Source organism: Musa acuminata, unplaced genomic scaffold (genome assembly GCF_036884655.1).
Source record: "Musa acuminata AAA Group cultivar baxijiao unplaced genomic scaffold, Cavendish_Baxijiao_AAA HiC_scaffold_299, whole genome shotgun sequence".
NCBI classification, from domain to species: domain Eukaryota; kingdom Viridiplantae; phylum Streptophyta; class Magnoliopsida; order Zingiberales; family Musaceae; genus Musa; species Musa acuminata.
Window position 1 is genome coordinate 12,501 of NW_027020560.1, and position 18,402 is coordinate 30,902.

At 33.3% G+C, this 18,402-nt stretch overlaps 2 protein-coding genes and 2 non-coding genes across 4 annotated transcripts in view; 3 read left to right on the plus strand and 1 right to left on the minus strand.

Annotated features, from left to right (window-relative positions):
• LOC135657739 (DNA-directed RNA polymerase subunit beta'-like) overlaps window positions 1–10,293 on the plus strand; it is a 10,917-nt gene extending 624 nt beyond the window's left edge. Inside the window, exon 1 of the mRNA XM_065176012.1 lies at window positions 1–10,293. This exon is cut by the window's left edge and continues 624 nt beyond it. Within this exon, the coding sequence (XP_065032084.1) occupies window positions 1–823 (823 nt within the window). The 3' untranslated portion in view covers window positions 824–10,293.
• LOC135657738 (ATP synthase subunit alpha, chloroplastic) lies at window positions 7,815–13,369 on the plus strand. The gene has a single exon (XM_065176011.1). It carries the CDS (start codon window positions 10,653–10,655, stop codon window positions 12,174–12,176), a length of 1,524 nt encoding a protein of 507 aa, XP_065032083.1. The 5' UTR covers window positions 7,815–10,652; the 3' UTR covers window positions 12,177–13,369.
• TRNAR-UCU (transfer RNA arginine (anticodon UCU)) lies at window positions 12,329–12,400 on the minus strand. Its single transcript has one exon. It is a non-coding gene; the product is annotated as a tRNA-Arg (tRNA).
• Window positions 13,370–14,528: 1,159 nt separating the features above from the next.
• Window positions 14,529–14,616, plus strand: TRNAS-GCU (transfer RNA serine (anticodon GCU)). Its single transcript has one exon. It is a non-coding gene; the product is annotated as a tRNA-Ser (tRNA).
• Window positions 14,617–18,402: the final 3,786 nt, after the last annotated feature.

Consider the following 18,402-nt stretch of genomic DNA (forward strand, 5'->3'; position numbering starts at 1 on the left):
TCTAATCAGACAACATGTTGCTTCTAACATAGGAATTGCTAAAAGTAAAATTCGGGAAAAAGAACCCATTGTATGGGAAATACTTCAAGAAGTTATGCGGGGGCATCCTGTATTATTGAATAGAGCACCCACCCTGCACAGATTAGGCATACAGGCGTTCCAACCCTTTTTAGTGGAGGGACGCGCTATTTGTTTACATCCATTAGTTTGTAAGGGTTTCAATGCAGACTTTGATGGGGATCAAATGGCTGTTCATGTACCTTTATCTTTGGAAGCTCAAGCGGAGGCTCGTTTACTTATGTTTTCTCATATGAATCTCTTGTCTCCAGCTATTGGGGATCCTATTTCCGTACCAACTCAAGATATGCTTATCGGACTCTATTTATTAACGATCGGGAATCGTCGAGGTATTTGTGCAAATAGGTATAATCCATATAGATATAGTTGCGGAAACTACCAAAATAAAAAGGTTGACAATAAAAAAAATGACTATAGGTATACGGAAAAGAAAGAACCCTATTTTTCTAGTTCCTATGATGCACTTGGAGCTTATCAACAGAAACGAATTAGTTTAGATAGTCCTTTGTGGCTCCGATGGAGACTAGATCAACGTGTCATTGGCTCAAGAGAAGTTCCCATCGAAGTTCAATATGAATCTTTGGGTACTTATCATGAGATTTATGGGCACTATCTAATAGAAGGAAGTGTAACAAAGGAAATCCGTTGTATATACATTCGAACTACTCTTGGTCATATTTCTTTTTATCGGGAAATAGAAGAAGCCATACAGGGGTTTTGTCGAGCCTACTCATACGCTATCTAAACTAAGAAATCAGATTAGGCGATGTTCGTGCCCATGGGAATTCGGGTCTCCCCAATTTCACTGGTATCATAATTTCTGAATTTCTGCGTGAATCAAGATTGAGATTGAGGAAAGGAAGTTTTCGAATCACTAACTCAGGTCCATTGTCGAATCCTACTTAGCAGAATAAATATAAGAGGTACTGTACTTATGGCAGAACGGGCCGATCTGGTCTTTCACAATAAAGTGATAAATGGAACTGTTATGAAACGACTTATTAGCAGGTTAATAGATCATTTCGGAATGGCATATACATCACATATCTTGGATCAAGTAAAGACTTTGGGTTTCCAACAAGCCACTGCTACATCTATTTCATTAGGAATTGATGATCTTTTAACAATCCCTTCTAAGGGATGGTTAGTCCAAGACGCTGAACAACAAAGTTTTATTTTGGATAAACACCATCATTATGGGAATGTACACGCGGTAGAAAAATTACGTCAATCCATTGAGATATGGTATGCTACAAGTGAATATTTGAGACAAGAAATGAATCCTAATTTTCGGATGACTGATCCTTCTAATCCAGTATATCTAATGTCCTTTTCGGGAGCTAGGGGAAATGCATCTCAGATACACCAATTAGTAGGTATGAGAGGATTAATGTCGGATCCCCAAGGACAAATGATTGATTTACCCATTCAAAGCAATTTACGTGAAGGACTTTCTTTGACAGAATATATAATTTCCTGTTATGGAGCCCGCAAAGGAGTTGTAGATACTGCTGTACGAACATCAGATGCTGGATACCTCACACGTAGACTTGTTGAAGTAGTTCAACATATTATTGTACGTAGAACAGATTGTGGCACTATCCGAGGTATTTCCGTGAGTCCTCGAAATGGGATGACGGAAAAAATTTTTGTCCAAACACTAATTGGTCGTGTATTAGCGGACGATATATATATCGGTCTACGATGCCTTGCCACTCGAAATCAAGATATTGGGATTGGACTTGTCAATCGATTCATAACCTTTCGAGCACAACCAATATATATTCGAACCCCCTTTACTTGCAGGAGTACATCTTGGATCTGCCAATTATGTTATGGTCGGAGTCCTACTCATGGCGACCTGGTCGAATTGGGAGAAGCTGTAGGTATTATTGCGGGTCAATCAATTGGGGAACCAGGAACTCAACTAACATTAAGAACTTTTCATACCGGTGGAGTATTCACAGGCGGTACTGCCGAGCATGTACGAGCTCCTTCTAATGGAAAAATAAAATTCAATGAGGATTTGGTTCATCCCACACGTACCCGTCATGGGCATCCTGCTTTTCTATGTTCTATAGACTTGTATGTAACTATTGAGAGTCGGGATATTCTACATAATGTAAATATTCCACCAAAAAGTTTTATTTTAGTTCAAAATAATCAATATGTAGAATCAGAACAAGTGATTGCTGAGATTCGTGCTGGAACGTCCACTTTTCATTTTAAAGAGAAGGTACGAAAACATATTTATTCTGAATCAGAGGGAGAAATGCACTGGAGTACCGATGTCCACCATGCACCTGAATATACATATGGTAATGTTCATCTATTATCAAAAACGAGTCATTTATGGATATTAGCGGGAGGTCCGTGCAGATCCAGTATAGTGTCTTTTTCGCTCCACAAGGATCAAGATCAAATGAATGTTTATTCTTTTTCTGTCGAAGAAAGATATATCTCTGACCTATCAATGACTAATGGTCGAATAAGACATAAATTGTTGGATACTTCTGGTAAAAAAGATAAGAAAATTATTGACTATTCAATAAGACCTGATCAAACGATGTCTAATGGTCATTTGAATTTCATATATCCTTCTATTATCCAAGGGAATTCTTATTTCTTGGCGAAAAAGCGAAGAAATAGATTCATCATCCCATTACAATACAATCAAGAACGAGAGAAAGAACTAATACCCTGTTTTGGTATTTCGATCGAAATACCAAAACAGGGTATTTTACGTAGAAATAGTATTCTTGCTTATTTTGATGATCCACGATACAGAAGAAGCAATTCAGGAATTACTAAATATGGAACCGTAGAGGTCAATTCAATCATAAAAAAAGAGGATTTGATTGAGTATCGAGGACCAAAAGAATTTAGTCCGAAATACCAAACGAAAGTAGATCGGTTTTTTTTCATTCTCGAAGAAGTGCATATCTTACCCGGATCTTCGTTGATAATGGTCCGGAACAATAGTATCATTGGAGTAGATACACAACTCGCTTTAAATACAAGAAGTCGAGTAGGCGGATTAGTCCGAGTGGAGAGAAAAAAAAAAAATATTGAACTAAAAATATTTTCCGGAGATATTTATTTTCCTGGAGAGGCAGATAAGATATCCAGGCACAGCGGCATTTTGATACCACCGGAAACAGAAAAAAAAATTTCTAAGGAATCAAAAAAATGGAAAAATTGGATCTATGTCCAACGGATCACACCTACCAAGAAAAAGTATTTTGTTTTGGTTCGACCCGTAGTCACATATGAAATAGCTGATGGCATAAATTTAGCAACACTTTTTCCTCAAGATCTCCTGCGGGAAAAGGATAATGTCCAACTTAGAGTTGTCAATTATATCCTTCATGGAAATGGCAAGTCAATTCGAGGAATTTCTCACACAAGTATTCAATTAGTTCGGACTTGCTTAGTATTGAATTGGGATCAAGAGCAAAAAGGTTCTCCGGAAGAGGTTCACGCTTCCTTTGTTGAGGTAAGAACAAATGATCTGATTCGAGATTTCATAAGAATTGAGTTAGTCAAGTCCACTATTTCGTATACCGGAAAAAGATATGATAGGGCAAGTTCCGGATTGATTTCCGATAATGGATTAGATCGCACAAATATCAATCCTTTTTTTTACAAGGCCAGGATTCAATCACTTACCCAACATCAAGGTACTATTGGTACATTGTTAAATCGAAATAAGGAATGCCAATCTTTGATAATTTTGTCATCATCCAATTGTTTTCGAATTGGCCCATTCAATGGTTCAAAATATAACAATATGACAAAAGAATCGGATCCCATAATCCCAATTAAGGATTTGCTGGGTCCCTTAGGCACTATTGTACCTAAAATAGCAAATTTCTATTCATCTTACCATTTAATAACTTATAATCAGATCTTGTTAAAGAAATATTTGCTACTTGACAATTTTCAACAGACTTTCCAAGTACTTCAAGTACTTAAATACTGTTTAATAGATGAAAATAGGAGGATTTATAACCCCGATCCATGCAGTAACATCATTTTGAATCCATTCCATTTGAATTGGCACTTTCTCCATCACGATTATTGGGAAGAGACATCTAAAAAAATTCGTCTTGGACAATTTTTTTGTGAAAATGTATGTCTATTCAAATACGAACCACACGTAGAAAAATCTGGTCAGATCATAATTGTTCATGTTGACTCCTTAGTTATAAGATCGGCTAAGCCCTATTTGGCCACTCCAGGAGCTACTGTTCATGGCCATTATGGAGAAATCTTTTACGAAGGAGATACATTAGTTACATTTATATATGAAAAATCGAGATCTGGTGACATAACGCAAGGTCTTCCAAAAGTGGAACAAATCTTAGAAGTACGTTCTATTGATTCAATATCGATGAACCTCGAAAGGAGAGTTGAAGGTTGGAACGAAGGTATACCAAAAATTCTTGGAATCCCCTGGGGATTCTTGATTCAAGCGGAGCTAACCATAGTTCAAAGTCGTATCTCTTTGGTTAATAAAATCCAAAAGGTTTATCGATCCCAGGGGGTACAGATCCATAATAGACATATAGAGATTATTGTACGTCAAGTAACATCAAAAGTGTTGGTTTCAGAAGATGGAATGTCTAATGTTTTTTCACCTGGGGAATTAATCGGATTGTTGCGAGCGGAACGAGCGGGGCGCGCTTTGGACGAAGCGATCTCTTATCGGGCAATCCTATTGGGAATAACGAGGGCATCTTTGAATACTCAAAGTTTCATATCCGAAGCAAGTTTTCAAGAAACCGCTCGAGTTTTAGCAAAAGCTGCTCTACGAGGTCGTATTGATTGGTTGAAAGGCCTGAAAGAGAACGTTGTTCTGGGTGGGATTATACCCGTTGGTACCGGATTCAAAAAATTAGTGCACCGTTCAAGGCAAGACAAGAACATTTATTTGGAAATCAAAAGAAAGAATCTATTCGATTTGGAAATGAGAGATATTTTGTTACACCATAGAGAATTATTTTGTTCTTACGTCCCATTTCCATGAGACATCAGAACAATCGTTTACGCGATTTCATGATTCCTAAGAGCAGATTCTTTTACTTTAACTATCTTTTCACTTTTAACTATCTGTCTTTTAACTTAACTATCTGGTCCGAGTATTGATTTGGTAAAAAAAAAATAAGTAATTAAAAGACATTAATGGTTTGTACCGTGTATCAACGGTTAATTCCCGGTAGAAGGTTCCATCGGAACAATTATTTATTTCAAAGTACCTCGTCTCTTTGTTAAAAAAATAAAAAAGAAAAAACAAAAAGGAAGTGTGGGGAAAAATGACAAGAAGATATTGGAACATCAATTTGGAAGAGATGATGGAGGCCGGAGTTCATTTTGGTCATGGTACTAAGAAATGGAATCCTAGAATGGCCCCTTACATCTCTGCAAAGCGTAAAGGTATTCATATTACAAATCTCACTAGAACGGCTCGTTTTTTATCAGAAGCCTGTGATTTAGTTTTTGATGCAGCAAGTAGGGGAAAAAACTTCTTAATTGTTGGTACCAAAAATAAAGCAGCGGATTCAGTAGCATCAGCTGCAATAAGGGCCCGGTGTCATTATGTTAATAAAAAATGGCTCGGTGGTATGTTAACGAATTGGTCTACTACGGAAACGAGACTTCAAAAGTTCAGGGATTTAAGAGCAGAACAAAAGATGGGGAAACTCAACCGTCTTCCCAAAAGAGATGCCGCAATGTTGAAGAGAAAATTATCTGCCTTGCAAACATATCTCGGCGGTATCAAATATATGACGGGATTGCCTGATATTGTGATCATCGTTGATCAGCAAGAAGAATATATGGCTCTTCGAGAATGTGTAATTTTAGGGATTCCGACGATTTGTTTAATCGATACAAATTGTGACCCCGATCTCGCAGATATTTCGATCCCAGCCAATGATGACGCTATAGCTTCAATCCGATTGGTTCTTAACAAATTAGTATCCGCAATTTGTGAGGGCCGTTGTAGCTATATAAGAAATCGTTGATTATGATTAAGAATAATTAGTTAATTATTTGGGGATTTTATAGATTTATTGGATCGGTTACTATTCTTGAATTAAAAAAAAGAAAAAACAAAATGGAAATGTGGGCATATTGATAATATGTTATGATGTTATGTGATTTCTTGGTATCCTATGTAATTTCTTGATATCCTAAATATACGATTGATGAATACAATTAGTGATTCAAGTTGGTGAGTTGAGAAAGAGATGGTTGAATCAAAATAATTTATTTTTTGAAGTTCAATTTTTGTTAGAGGACCATATGAATGTATATACCATGTTCCATTAAAACACTCAAGGGGTTATACGATATATCGGGTGTAGAAGTAGGCCAACATTTCTATTGGCAAATAGGAGGTTTACAAGTCCATGCCCAAGTACTTATCACTTCTTGGGTAGTAATTGCTATCTTATTAGGTTCGGTGATCCTAGCTGTTCGGAATCCACAAACCATTCCGACCGGCGGTCAGAATTTCTTCGAATATGTCCTTGAATTTATTCGAGACTTGAGCAAAACCCAGATTGGAGAAGAATATGGTCCTTGGGTTCCCTTTATTGGAACTATGTTCCTATTTATTTTTGTTTCTAACTGGTCAGGTGCTCTTTTACCTTGGAAAATTATACAGTTACCTCATGGGGAGTTAGCTGCGCCCACGAATGATATAAATACTACTGTTGCTTTAGCTTTACTCACGTCAGTCGCATATTTTTATGCGGGTCTTAGCAAAAAAGGATTGGGTTATTTTGGGAAATACATTCAACCAACTCCAATACTTTTACCAATTAACATCCTAGAAGATTTCACAAAACCCTTATCTCTTAGTTTTCGACTTTTCGGGAATATATTGGCTGATGAATTAGTAGTTGTCGTTCTTGTTTCTTTAGTCCCTTCAGTAGTTCCTATACCTGTCATGTTTCTTGGATTATTTACAAGTGGTATTCAAGCTCTTATTTTTGCAACGTTAGCTGCGGCTTATATAGGTGAATCCATGGAGGGTCATCATTGACTAGCTTTCAAAATAGTCTTTTTATTATTATTTTTTATTATTATTATTAAGTAAGTTTATCCCAATTCATGCGTGGTTCAAGATAATCCAATTGGTTGGGGAACATAATAACGTATTACTATATGACTTAGAGTTTTAGGAGAAAAGATGGACGGTATTACAGAATTGTAAAAAAAAAAAGAAGGGTTGGGGAGGTTATACTAGATGTATGTAATGTCTATAAGCTCGGACCCCGTCTATGTTTCTAGGAATGATTCTAGAATCCGATTTAATCTAAAAAAAATGCGGGTGGTTTACGTTATGGAAGAAACAAATATATATGTCATATTAGAATGACATTAGATATTCATTAGTTATATAAGGCTATCCCTATCATCCTATATAACATCACTATATTACATAATTACATGCTATTACTTAATTACATGCTATTACTTAATTACATACTATTACTATTTTTATAATCATAACTTCTACTCTGTAATCATAATATAATCCTATACATAATATAAAATATAATCCTATACATAATATAATCCTATAATGATAATATAATATAATAATAATATTAATATAATAATAATATAATAAATATAATAATAAATAATAATAAATAAATAAATAAATATAAGTAAATAAATATAAGTAATAAAATAAGTATTAGTTAACATTAATAATTAGTTTAATAGTTAATATTAATATAAGTATTAATATTCATATGTAAAATATCTAAGTATCAATTAAGTATTAGTTAATATAATCATTTATAATTATATTATCGATAATTATTAGTATTAATTATTACTATATATTGATATTGGTACTACTACATACTTTTATATTACTACATATTGATATATTGATATTGATTTGTATTGGTATTAATTTGATTGATATTGATTGCAGCTCACACTGCATTTAGTCACACTCCATTTAGACGGATTTCAATATCAGTCCTTCTATTTTGTCTGTGATTGTGGATTGAATGAACAAAGAGATGAACTCAAGAATGGTGTAGTAAAGAACGAAGAATTAAATGAAAGAGTGGTTCGAAACAAAGAAATACAATAGTTAGAACTGTATGCATATGGATTTACAAAAACTCCATTATGGGTAAAAACGAGATAGTTGTGACGATTCAGTTCAGTAATTTAGTAATATTATCATTTCAATTCGGAGTTTTTAGTTACTTCGGACCGCTGGATCTTAATGATAAAATGAGTAATAATTCATTGGTTGATTGTATCATTAACCATTTCTTTTTTTTTGTGCGAGGAACTTACCATGAATCCACTGATTTCTGCCGCTTCCGTTATTGCTGCTGGATTGGCCGTGGGGCTTGCTTCTATTGGACCTGGAGTTGGTCAAGGTACTGCTGCAGGCCAAGCTGTAGAAGGTATTGCGAGACAACCAGAAGCAGAGGGTAAAATACGAGGTACTTTATTGCTTAGTCTAGCTTTTATGGAAGCTTTAACAATTTACGGACTGGTCGTGGCGTTAGCGCTTTTATTTGCGAATCCTTTTGTTTAATCCTAGAAATAAATAGAAAAAAGTACCTTACATACTTTTTTCTTATTTTATTAACTTTAACTTGGAATTGCCCTTTGCTTCTTCGAATTATATTTACACTTTACTTATAAATTACTTATTTGTTGAGACAATACGCCAGGAAGGGCTGATTTGAGGATGAGGAATTACCAGATTCGCTTGCTTTCTTCCTTTCTGTCCTTAGCTTAGTACAATAGAAAACTTTTTTACTTTCATTGTTCGAAGCGTTTCAACAAACGAAATAGTTATCAATTGATATGAGATCTAAGACCTAAGTAAAGTATCTTATTGGAAACTTCTTGAAAACTTAAAAAATAATAAATTTCAAACAAATGATTTAATCTATTGCCATTAAATAAAGTGGAAATGAAATTAATAAAAAGAAATCGATCAAAAAAAGGCGAGTGAAGTGATACAAAAAGAACTCTGTTCTTTGTTAGTCCTATCCATAAGAGAGGGGAGCATATGAAAAATGTAATCGATTCTTTCGTTTCCTTGGGTCACTGGCCATCCGCCGGGAGTTTCGGGTTTAATACCGATATTTTAGCAACAAATCCAATAAATCTAAGTGTAGTGCTTGGTGTATTGATTTATTTTGGAAAGGGAGTGTGTGCGAGTTGTGTATTTCAAGAATAGGTTGGATCCATCCAGCTGCACTTTATTTATGGTATTTATAGGAGAAATAGGAAAAAGGTGCACGATCTCGACGAATTACTTCTGAATAAATTAAGAAATCATATGTAAGAACCATAGCATTTCGTGACTTATTGGTAAATCCACTTTGATTCTCTATCAACCAATAATGTGAGACCATTAACATGGTTAAAGCTAAATTGTTTAAAGTCCAGGTAAAACATGGTACTCTTTCTACCACTTCTACCACTACGTTAGTAACGAAATGGTTAAAAAAAAAATAGTTGGTAATTTATTTGATTTGATATAGAACACTCATATCGATAAAAGAATTTGAACCATTTACTAGAAAAATGAGCACTTTGCTTTTTTTATCTAATGCCGAAATGACGACCTATGTATAAAAAAAGAGGAATTTTTGGACTTGAAGAAACAAATAAAAAATATAATAATTATTATTTTCATTTTTTTAAAATGAAAAATGAAATAGAATTCTAAAAATGAAAATGATAAATAAAATACAAAACAAATATAAATAAAATACAAATAAAGAAACAACTTTGCTGACAATTCTAGATTTTTGTCTGGTCTAGTCGGAAGAGTCCTCCTGATATTCTGGTCTTGTATCAGTTTTGACATCTTTGAATACAAACAGAAAAGAGAGGGTAGGCTCATTACATTAAAAAAGATATGGGAATACCCACACCATAAATAAAACATTAAAAAAGATATGGGAATACCCACACCATAAATAAAATAAATAATTGAGCGTGAGAGCCAAATGAATCGAAAGATTCATGTTTGGTTCGGGAAGAGATCATGGAAGTTTTGAAATTAATGATAAGATAATCTACTTTCATTAAATGATTTATTAGATAATCGAAAACAGAGGATTTTGAATACTATTCGAAATTCGGAAGAATTACGTAAAGGGGCCATTGAGCAGCTCGAAAGAGCCCGGGCTCGCTTACGTAAAGTGGAAATGGAAGCAGATGAGTATCGAATGAATGGATACTCTGAAATAGAACGAGAAAAACAAAATTTGATTAATGCCACTAGTAATAGTTTGGAACAATTAGAAAATTACAAAAATGAAACCCTTCAGTTTGAACAACAAAGAGCGATTAATCAGGTCCGACAACGAGTTTTCCAACAAGCCTTACAAGGAGCTCTAGGAACTCTGAATAGTTGCTTGAATAGCGAGTTACATTTCCGTACGATCCGTGCTAATATTGGCATTCTCGGGGCCATGCAAGAAATAACTGATTAGCCCTTCTTTTTTTAGTTATAGTTTAGGCATTATTTTTATCTTTTCCTTCCTAAAAAGAATAAAGAAACACTAATGGTAACCCTTCGAGCCGACGAAATTAGTAATATTATTCGTGAGCGTATTGAACAATATAGTAGAGAAATAAAGATTGTGAATACCGGTACCGTACTTCAAGTAGGCGACGGAATTGCTCGTGTTCATGGTCTTGATGAAGTAATGGCAGGTGAATTAGTAGAGTTTCAAGAGGGTACAATAGGCATTGCTCTGAATTTGGAATCAAATAATGTTGGCGTTGTATTAATGGGTGATGGTTTGATGATACAAGAGGGAAGTTCCGTAAAAGCAACAGGACGAATTGCTCAGATACCTGTGAGTGAGGGTTATTTGGGTCGTGTTATAAATGCTCTGGCTAAACCTATTGATGGGAGAGGTGAAATTTCAGCTTCTGAATCTCGGTTAATTGAATCTCCTGCCCCAGGTATTATTTCTAGACGTTCTGTATATGAGCCTCTTCAAACGGGGCTTATTGCCATTGATTCGATGATCCCTATAGGACGCGGTCAGCGAGAATTAATTATTGGGGACAGACAGACCGGCAAAACAGCCGTAGCCACAGATACGATTCTCAATCAAAAAGGTCAAAATGTAATATGTGTTTATGTAGCTATTGGTCAAAAAGCATCTTCTGTGGCTCAGGTAGTGACTACTTTCCGGGAAAAGGGGGCGATGGAATATACTATTGTGGTAGCCGAAACGGCGGATTCACCTGCTACATTACAATACCTCGCTCCTTATACGGGAGCGGCTCTGGCTGAGTTTTTTATGTATCGTGGACAACATACTTTAATAATTTATGATGATCTCTCCAAACAGGCACAAGCTTATCGCCAAATGTCTCTTCTATTAAGAAGACCTCCCGGTCGTGAAGCTTATCCAGGAGATGTTTTTTATTTGCATTCACGACTTTTGGAAAGAGCCGCTAAATCAAATTCTAGTTTAGGTGAAGGAAGTATGACCGCTTTACCGATAGTTGAGACTCAATCTGGAGACGTTTCAGCTTATATTCCTACTAATGTAATTTCCATTACAGATGGACAAATATTCTTATCTGCCGATCTATTCAATGCTGGAATCCGACCTGCTATTAATGTGGGTATTTCCGTTTCCAGAGTAGGATCCGCAGCTCAAATTAAAGCCATGAAACAAGTAGCCGGCAAATCAAAATTGGAACTAGCGCAATTCACAGAGTTAGAAGCCTTTGCACAATTCGCTTCTGATCTCGATAAAGCTACTCAGAATCAATTGGCAAGAGGTCAACGATTACGCGAGTTGCTTAAACAATCCCAATCAGACCCTCTCGCAGTGGAAGAACAGATAGCTACTATTTATACCGGAGCGAATGGATATCTTGATCCGCTAGAAATTGGACAGGTAAAGAAATTTCTCAGTCAGTTACGTAGCTACTTAAAAAACAATAAACCTAAATTTCAAGAAATTATATCTTCTACCAAGACATTCACCGAGGAAGTAGAATTTCTTTTGAAGGAAGCTATTCAAGAACAGATCGAACTGTTTTTACTTCAGGAACAAACATAAATTTCTTACTTTTATTCTATTCTTGGTATATTCTATTCTTAGTACAAGAGTAATCATTGAGAAATAGTTCTGATTCGAATGATTCAAAAAGGGTTTCTTAGTATAGCCATTTTTAAAAAGTATAGCCATTTTAAAAATAGATGGAAATAAATTGCGTCCAATAGGATTTGAACCTATACCAAAGGTTTAGAAGACCTCTGTCCTATCCATTAGACAATGGACGCTTTTCATTCCTATTTTATTTTTTTGTATTCTTACTTTCTTTTGTTCGGATAAAAAATCAAATTACACGGAAAATATTTTAGGGAATAAAAAAGAATGCATATCTAAATTGATGGTGCATGTATGTATAATACATAATAAGATGTATAATACATAACATAATAAGATGTATAATACATAATAAGAAATATGGAGCGGGTAGCGGGAATCGAACCCGCATCGTTAGCTTGGAAGGCTAGGGGTTATAGTCGACGTTGCTTGATCACTTTTAACGTCTCTAATTCAAAACCGAACGTGAAATTTTGATTTCATTCGGCTCCTTTATGGAAGATTGATGTATTCCTAGAGAAAATTAGATCCATAACATCTATGTCAGCCTTTCTGTCTGAATGTATCCCAAACTACTCGCTTACTAGATGATCCCTCTAGAGGAGAGGGATTATACCAAATCCGTCTAGTCTAGTTACTTCGTTCCCTATTTCCACTCGCAGGATCCCGAGGAAAAGAATTTGGTTTCCACCGAGCTGAAACAATATGCTGATGGTTCTAGTAAACCAAAACCACCCTTTTCTAGCTTGTTTGGCTTCAATTTCCCTTTTACAACACCAAAATTTAAGATCTAGTTACGATTGGAAATAAACTTTTGTATCTTCATCCATAGATCCTTTATTCATACTCATTCGATTGGAAGAATTGATCCAATTCAAAAAAAATTATGTTTCACGACTCCATATACATAATCCAATTTTCTTATTCAATTTCGAAAATAGAATTTCTAATTGGACTTTGGATACAAATCGTGAGAATGTATGTTCTTCCTCAAATATGCTATTGAGAGGTAAAGGATTAAACCCTTTTAAGAAATAAAGTTTTTGATCGGAGTATGCAAAAAACCGAGAGACCCCTTAACTTTTTAAGTTGTTAATAGAACGAATCACACTTTTACCACTAAACTATACCCGCTACATATACATTATTGTATATGAATGGACTATTTGTCGAACAAGGGAGTGAGACGCAATCAAGATAGCATTAAAATTATAACGTTGACACATATTTAGTCCCGCCAGCCAGGGACTTAAAAGGCGAAGAGCACAAAGCTTTTCTAAATAACATATATAAATTTAAAAAACAGTATAAAGTTATACTTATACTTTTCCTTTGCTGGATTGCTGGCATTCTCAGTCTGTCTGAAGGGGTCATTGAAGCTGGACAAAAAAAGAGGTACTGGCCCGGCCAGTACTTAACTAGGACCAGGCCGGGAGAATAAACCTTTCGTACAAAATTAAAGAAGTAAGGTTTTCTTTCTATTGGAGATACCTGTTTCGAATCTTATCTAAATGGAATTCTTGATCAAATTCGTTCTTGACTTACTCTTAACTTACTTAAATGAAACTTAAATTAAATTACGTAAATGTAAATTAACTTAAATATAAATATAATTATATAATTACTTATATAATTACATTACTTAAATTATTAAAATTAACTTAACTTAATATAAATATAATTATATAATTATAATTATATAATTACTTAATTATATAATTACTTATAATATAATATTATTATAATATAATATTATTAATTACTTAATTATATAATTACTTATAATATACAATTACTTATAAAATTACTTATAATATAATATTATAATATTTAATATTATAATATTTAAGAAATTTTTTATTACATAAAAAAAACCTTTAATTTGTTTTTTCTTTACTTTAATTGAAAATAAAATTTCAATTCCTTTAACCTTTAAATTTAGATTAGAATTTATTAATAATTTTAATTTTTAATTATTCACTTTTTATTTTTTTTTTATTTCATCTGTAATGAAATCTATTCTATAATTAGAAATTTTAATAGAATGTTTCATATTTCTAATGATAATGTTATAATTATAATGTTTAATATCTTTCTTAAATTATAATGTTTAATATCTTTCTTAATAAAAAATATTATATTAATGTCTTTCTTAAACTTAATAATTAATATCTTAAAAATTAAAAATTTTTTCTTTTTTATTATTTTCTTTTCTTTTTTTATTTAATTTCAATTTAAATTGAAATAGTTAATTTCAATTTCATTTGAAATTTTATTGAAATTTCAATTTTATTTAAATTGGGAGAGATGGCTGAGTGGACTAAAGCGGCGGATTGCTAATCCGTTGTACGAGTTATTCGTACCGAGGGTTCGAATCCCTCTCTCTCCGCCCGCTCTGATTACTTGATACTTTCGATTTCGAAGGAATTTCGATTCCTTTATTTTTTTATAGGTAAAGTGAATATATGGAATAGATAAAATAATAAGAAAAAATTAGAAAAACAAAGAAAACTCAATTTTTTTTTATTCCTCACGTCCAGGATTACGTCCCGGATCATTAGATAAGAATCCGAAGATGAAGAGAGAAACAAAGAATATCACTACTGTGTAAACAAAGAGTTTGAGAGTAAGCATTACACAATCTCCAAGATAAGATCATTTTAGAAAAAGGGAATAGATTACCTATTTTTTCTTTTTACCACATATACTATTTTGTTTGATTTGACATCATACCCCCCAAAATGGAGTTTTTTGATTTGAAAAGAAAAAGAAAGTCACTTTTACGAATTTCTTTGTAATAAGATTTTTATTCCTTCCTCACAAAAATTTTCTTGTCATATCGACAATTAGGTATTGTAGGGGACCTAGACCTAATAAACTCCTTACTCACTGAAAGGTCAGAACGAGTAAATAAACTGATCAAAATTCATCTCCGCGGTTACTCAATATACAAGAATTTCCATTTTTTAATCGAGGGTTTATAATTCTAATGTAAGACTTAGCCGATCTTATCCATTTTTATAATTTTTTTTGTCGAATAAATCATGAATGGATTTGGCAAAGTATTAAGGATTTTATCGAAAACTTACAGCAGCTTGCCAAACAAAGGCTAAGAGAAAAAAGAGAACAGGTATGACAGGCATCACATCTACGATTGGATTGAAAACGGCATAAGCTTCAGGCAATTTGGCAAAGAAAAAACTATTCGAATAAAGGACAGAATTAAGACAGATACAGATTAAGCTAAAGATATTAAACATAACAAACATTTCGTTCTTGTAGATTAGATAATTTTATTTTGATTGAGTTATTTTTATAAGGGAAAAATGAAAAAGGCAAGTCAAAAAATCCTTCTTTTTTTTTGAACTCTCCCAAATCAAAAATCCTTCCTTCCATTCTCAAATGAGAATACAAGGAATTCTACTTTCATACATTATCTTAATTGAATTCTATGTAATGATCAATTAACTTTTTTGATTCTATATCTAATCTACATGTGTTGAATCCTAGCAACAAACAAAATACCCCATATGTTTTTATTATGTATTATGTATTTTTTTGGGGGGGGGGATTGACGAATAACTAATTCTAATAATAGTCTTGACTAGTGCCAAACAGGAAAAATGGGGCGTGGCCAAGCGGTAAGGCAGCGGGTTTTGGTCCCGTTATTCGGAGGTTCGAATCCTTCCGTCCCAGATCGTTTCCATCAGAAACAAAAGATGGGATCACATTGTATCCCACATAAAACGGAAAAATCTTAAAGAGAACAACCTTTTCTTTTGTTCTGAATTCTTAGAATGTCTTTTGTTCTGAATTCTTAGAATGAATTCTTAGAATGGATTCTTAGAATCCATTTGATTTATCACAAGCATAATAAAGTGTCAAATACAGGTGGAAGTTTTTTTGAATAAAAAAAAGAGAAATTTGGGGTCTATCATTCACATTCATAATATGCTCGTACTATTGTTATATTCATTATGTCCCATATTCATGAAATATGAATTCTAAATATGAATTATAATTCTCACATGATGCATTCCGAATTGAAGCGTGAAACAAAAGCATCTCTATTCCCTTCCACACAAAGCCTAAAGTCAAAAATAGGGTATCCCAATTTCACATTCTATGTGAAGACTAAAGAGTAGGGAGTTTGTCGTACTAATTTCATCACTGGTTTTAAAACTTCTAAAGCTGTGCTGTGGCGTGGGAAAAAATAGGATAAAAATTGTCTGAATTCCATTTCTTTCTATCTTATATCTTAGATGCCTCAAATGAAAATAATTGTAAATCAATGTAACGTAGCGATTGGGGGGAAATTTTGATATTCCATATATTTTAACTTGATTTTATGGAATTGATGGAAAAATTGTTGAACCTGAAGTAAAACAAAATCTATATAAACTAAAATAAACAAGGCCTACGCTATGCCTATATGTATGATATATATTGTGTATTGTTATTATATTGTTGTATTTCAATAACAATGTTGTTGTATTTCAATAACAATGTTGTTGTATTTCAATAACAATGGCCTTTCACTTAAGTGAAAAGAATTTGTGGAAGGGGATCTTTGATTTTAAAAATATCCATGATTACCCCCAGTAACAATATTCAGATTCTTTCTTTCAGATGAAAGAAAGAATAAGGATCTTAATGTTGCCGTACATGAGACCTTTTCTATTTCATACTCATGAAAATAGATAAACTAGATTATCAATTTACTTCTTTGGTTAAAAGAAAACCAATTGATAATTCAATTGAACATGGTAAAATTTATGTCTCCTTAGGGAATGAAATATCTGCTAAAAATTTTTAGCTACTCATTGTGATTGCGTCGACTTGGTGATTGAATTAGAGATCCAGTTTAGTCATGACTAGAAAACATAGTTCCAGTCATGATGTTGAAGTCGGAGATTTTTAAAACATTTTTTTATGAACTCTTGGTTGGTACTCGAAGAAATATGATAAATCAATAGTATCTAGAAACTTACGACCTTTTTGTTTTTTGGTCATTGGAACAGTTTATTTGACTAATAATTTATTTTTTTCCGGGATTGGAAATATATTAAATTAAAGGATTTGAGGTTTATAGTTTTTTTGTTCTAGAAAAATAGATTCTGCATTTCATGATTGATCGTCCCGAACAATCTGTTGGAGATGTAAAGTAAATAAGTCTTAAGCAAACATCTTTCTTAGAAATACGTTTCATTCATATGATAGAATATCGAGTTAAAGAAATTGGATCCTTGCTGAGCTTTCTCCGGATAAATACAATACTTATCTATCCATAGAATACTTATCTATCCATAGGTATAAAGTATAGACTATTATATAGTTCCCGTTGTTCCCATCGAGCCAATGACTATTCATGATTACATATTAAATCAATTCCATTGCGGTTTGAAATTAAATTGAATTCTAAATTAGAGGAATGTTATGGTAAAACTTCGTTTGAAACGATGTGGTAGAAAGCAACGTGCGACTTGAAGGACATGATCCGCTGTGGATTTTTACATCCACCATTTTCTATACAAATGAAGATGCTCTTGGCTCGACATAGTTTGTTCTGTTCCATTAGGAATCTAATTTTTCTTAGGTTGATAGTACATGATGGAGCTCGAGCGGAAAGGATTGATTCATTTATCAAGGGGAAGAATCTAGGGTTAGTGCCAATCAATCAATAAGTTAGACCAGCTTTGTAAGTATATCCTTAAAATATAAAATAATCGGAATTGATAAAACTATTTCGATCAAAAAAAAGTGTATCACAGAGGAATCAATTCTTCGTATTCTATTTCTATGGGTATTCTATTTCTATAGAAAGAAATAAAAAAAACAAAAGGTATGTTGCTGCCCTTTTGAAAGGAGTAAGGATCACCGAAGTAATGTCTAAACCCAATGATTTTACAAAGCAAAGATAAAGGATTCCGAAACAAGGAAACACTATTTTCAATTGTCTCAAAAATTGGATCAGAATTAGGAATAAAAATAGATTCGAGATGAGACAAACAAAAGAGGTTAGAGACGGCTCAAGAAATGTCTAAGGATTTCCCTTCGAATTCTGTCAGAATTACCCAACTTGAGTTATGAGTACGAATGAAATTTATTTTTTTTTTTTTTTTTAGGAAGAACAAAATAATAATAATGAATTAGACTATGATTTGAGTCATTATTT

Excerpts from the sequence above, each read along its gene's own strand:
- LOC135657738 (XM_065176011.1), top strand. The coding sequence starts at position 10,653 with ATGGTAACCCTTCGAGCCGACGAAATTAGTAATATTATTCGTGAGCGT.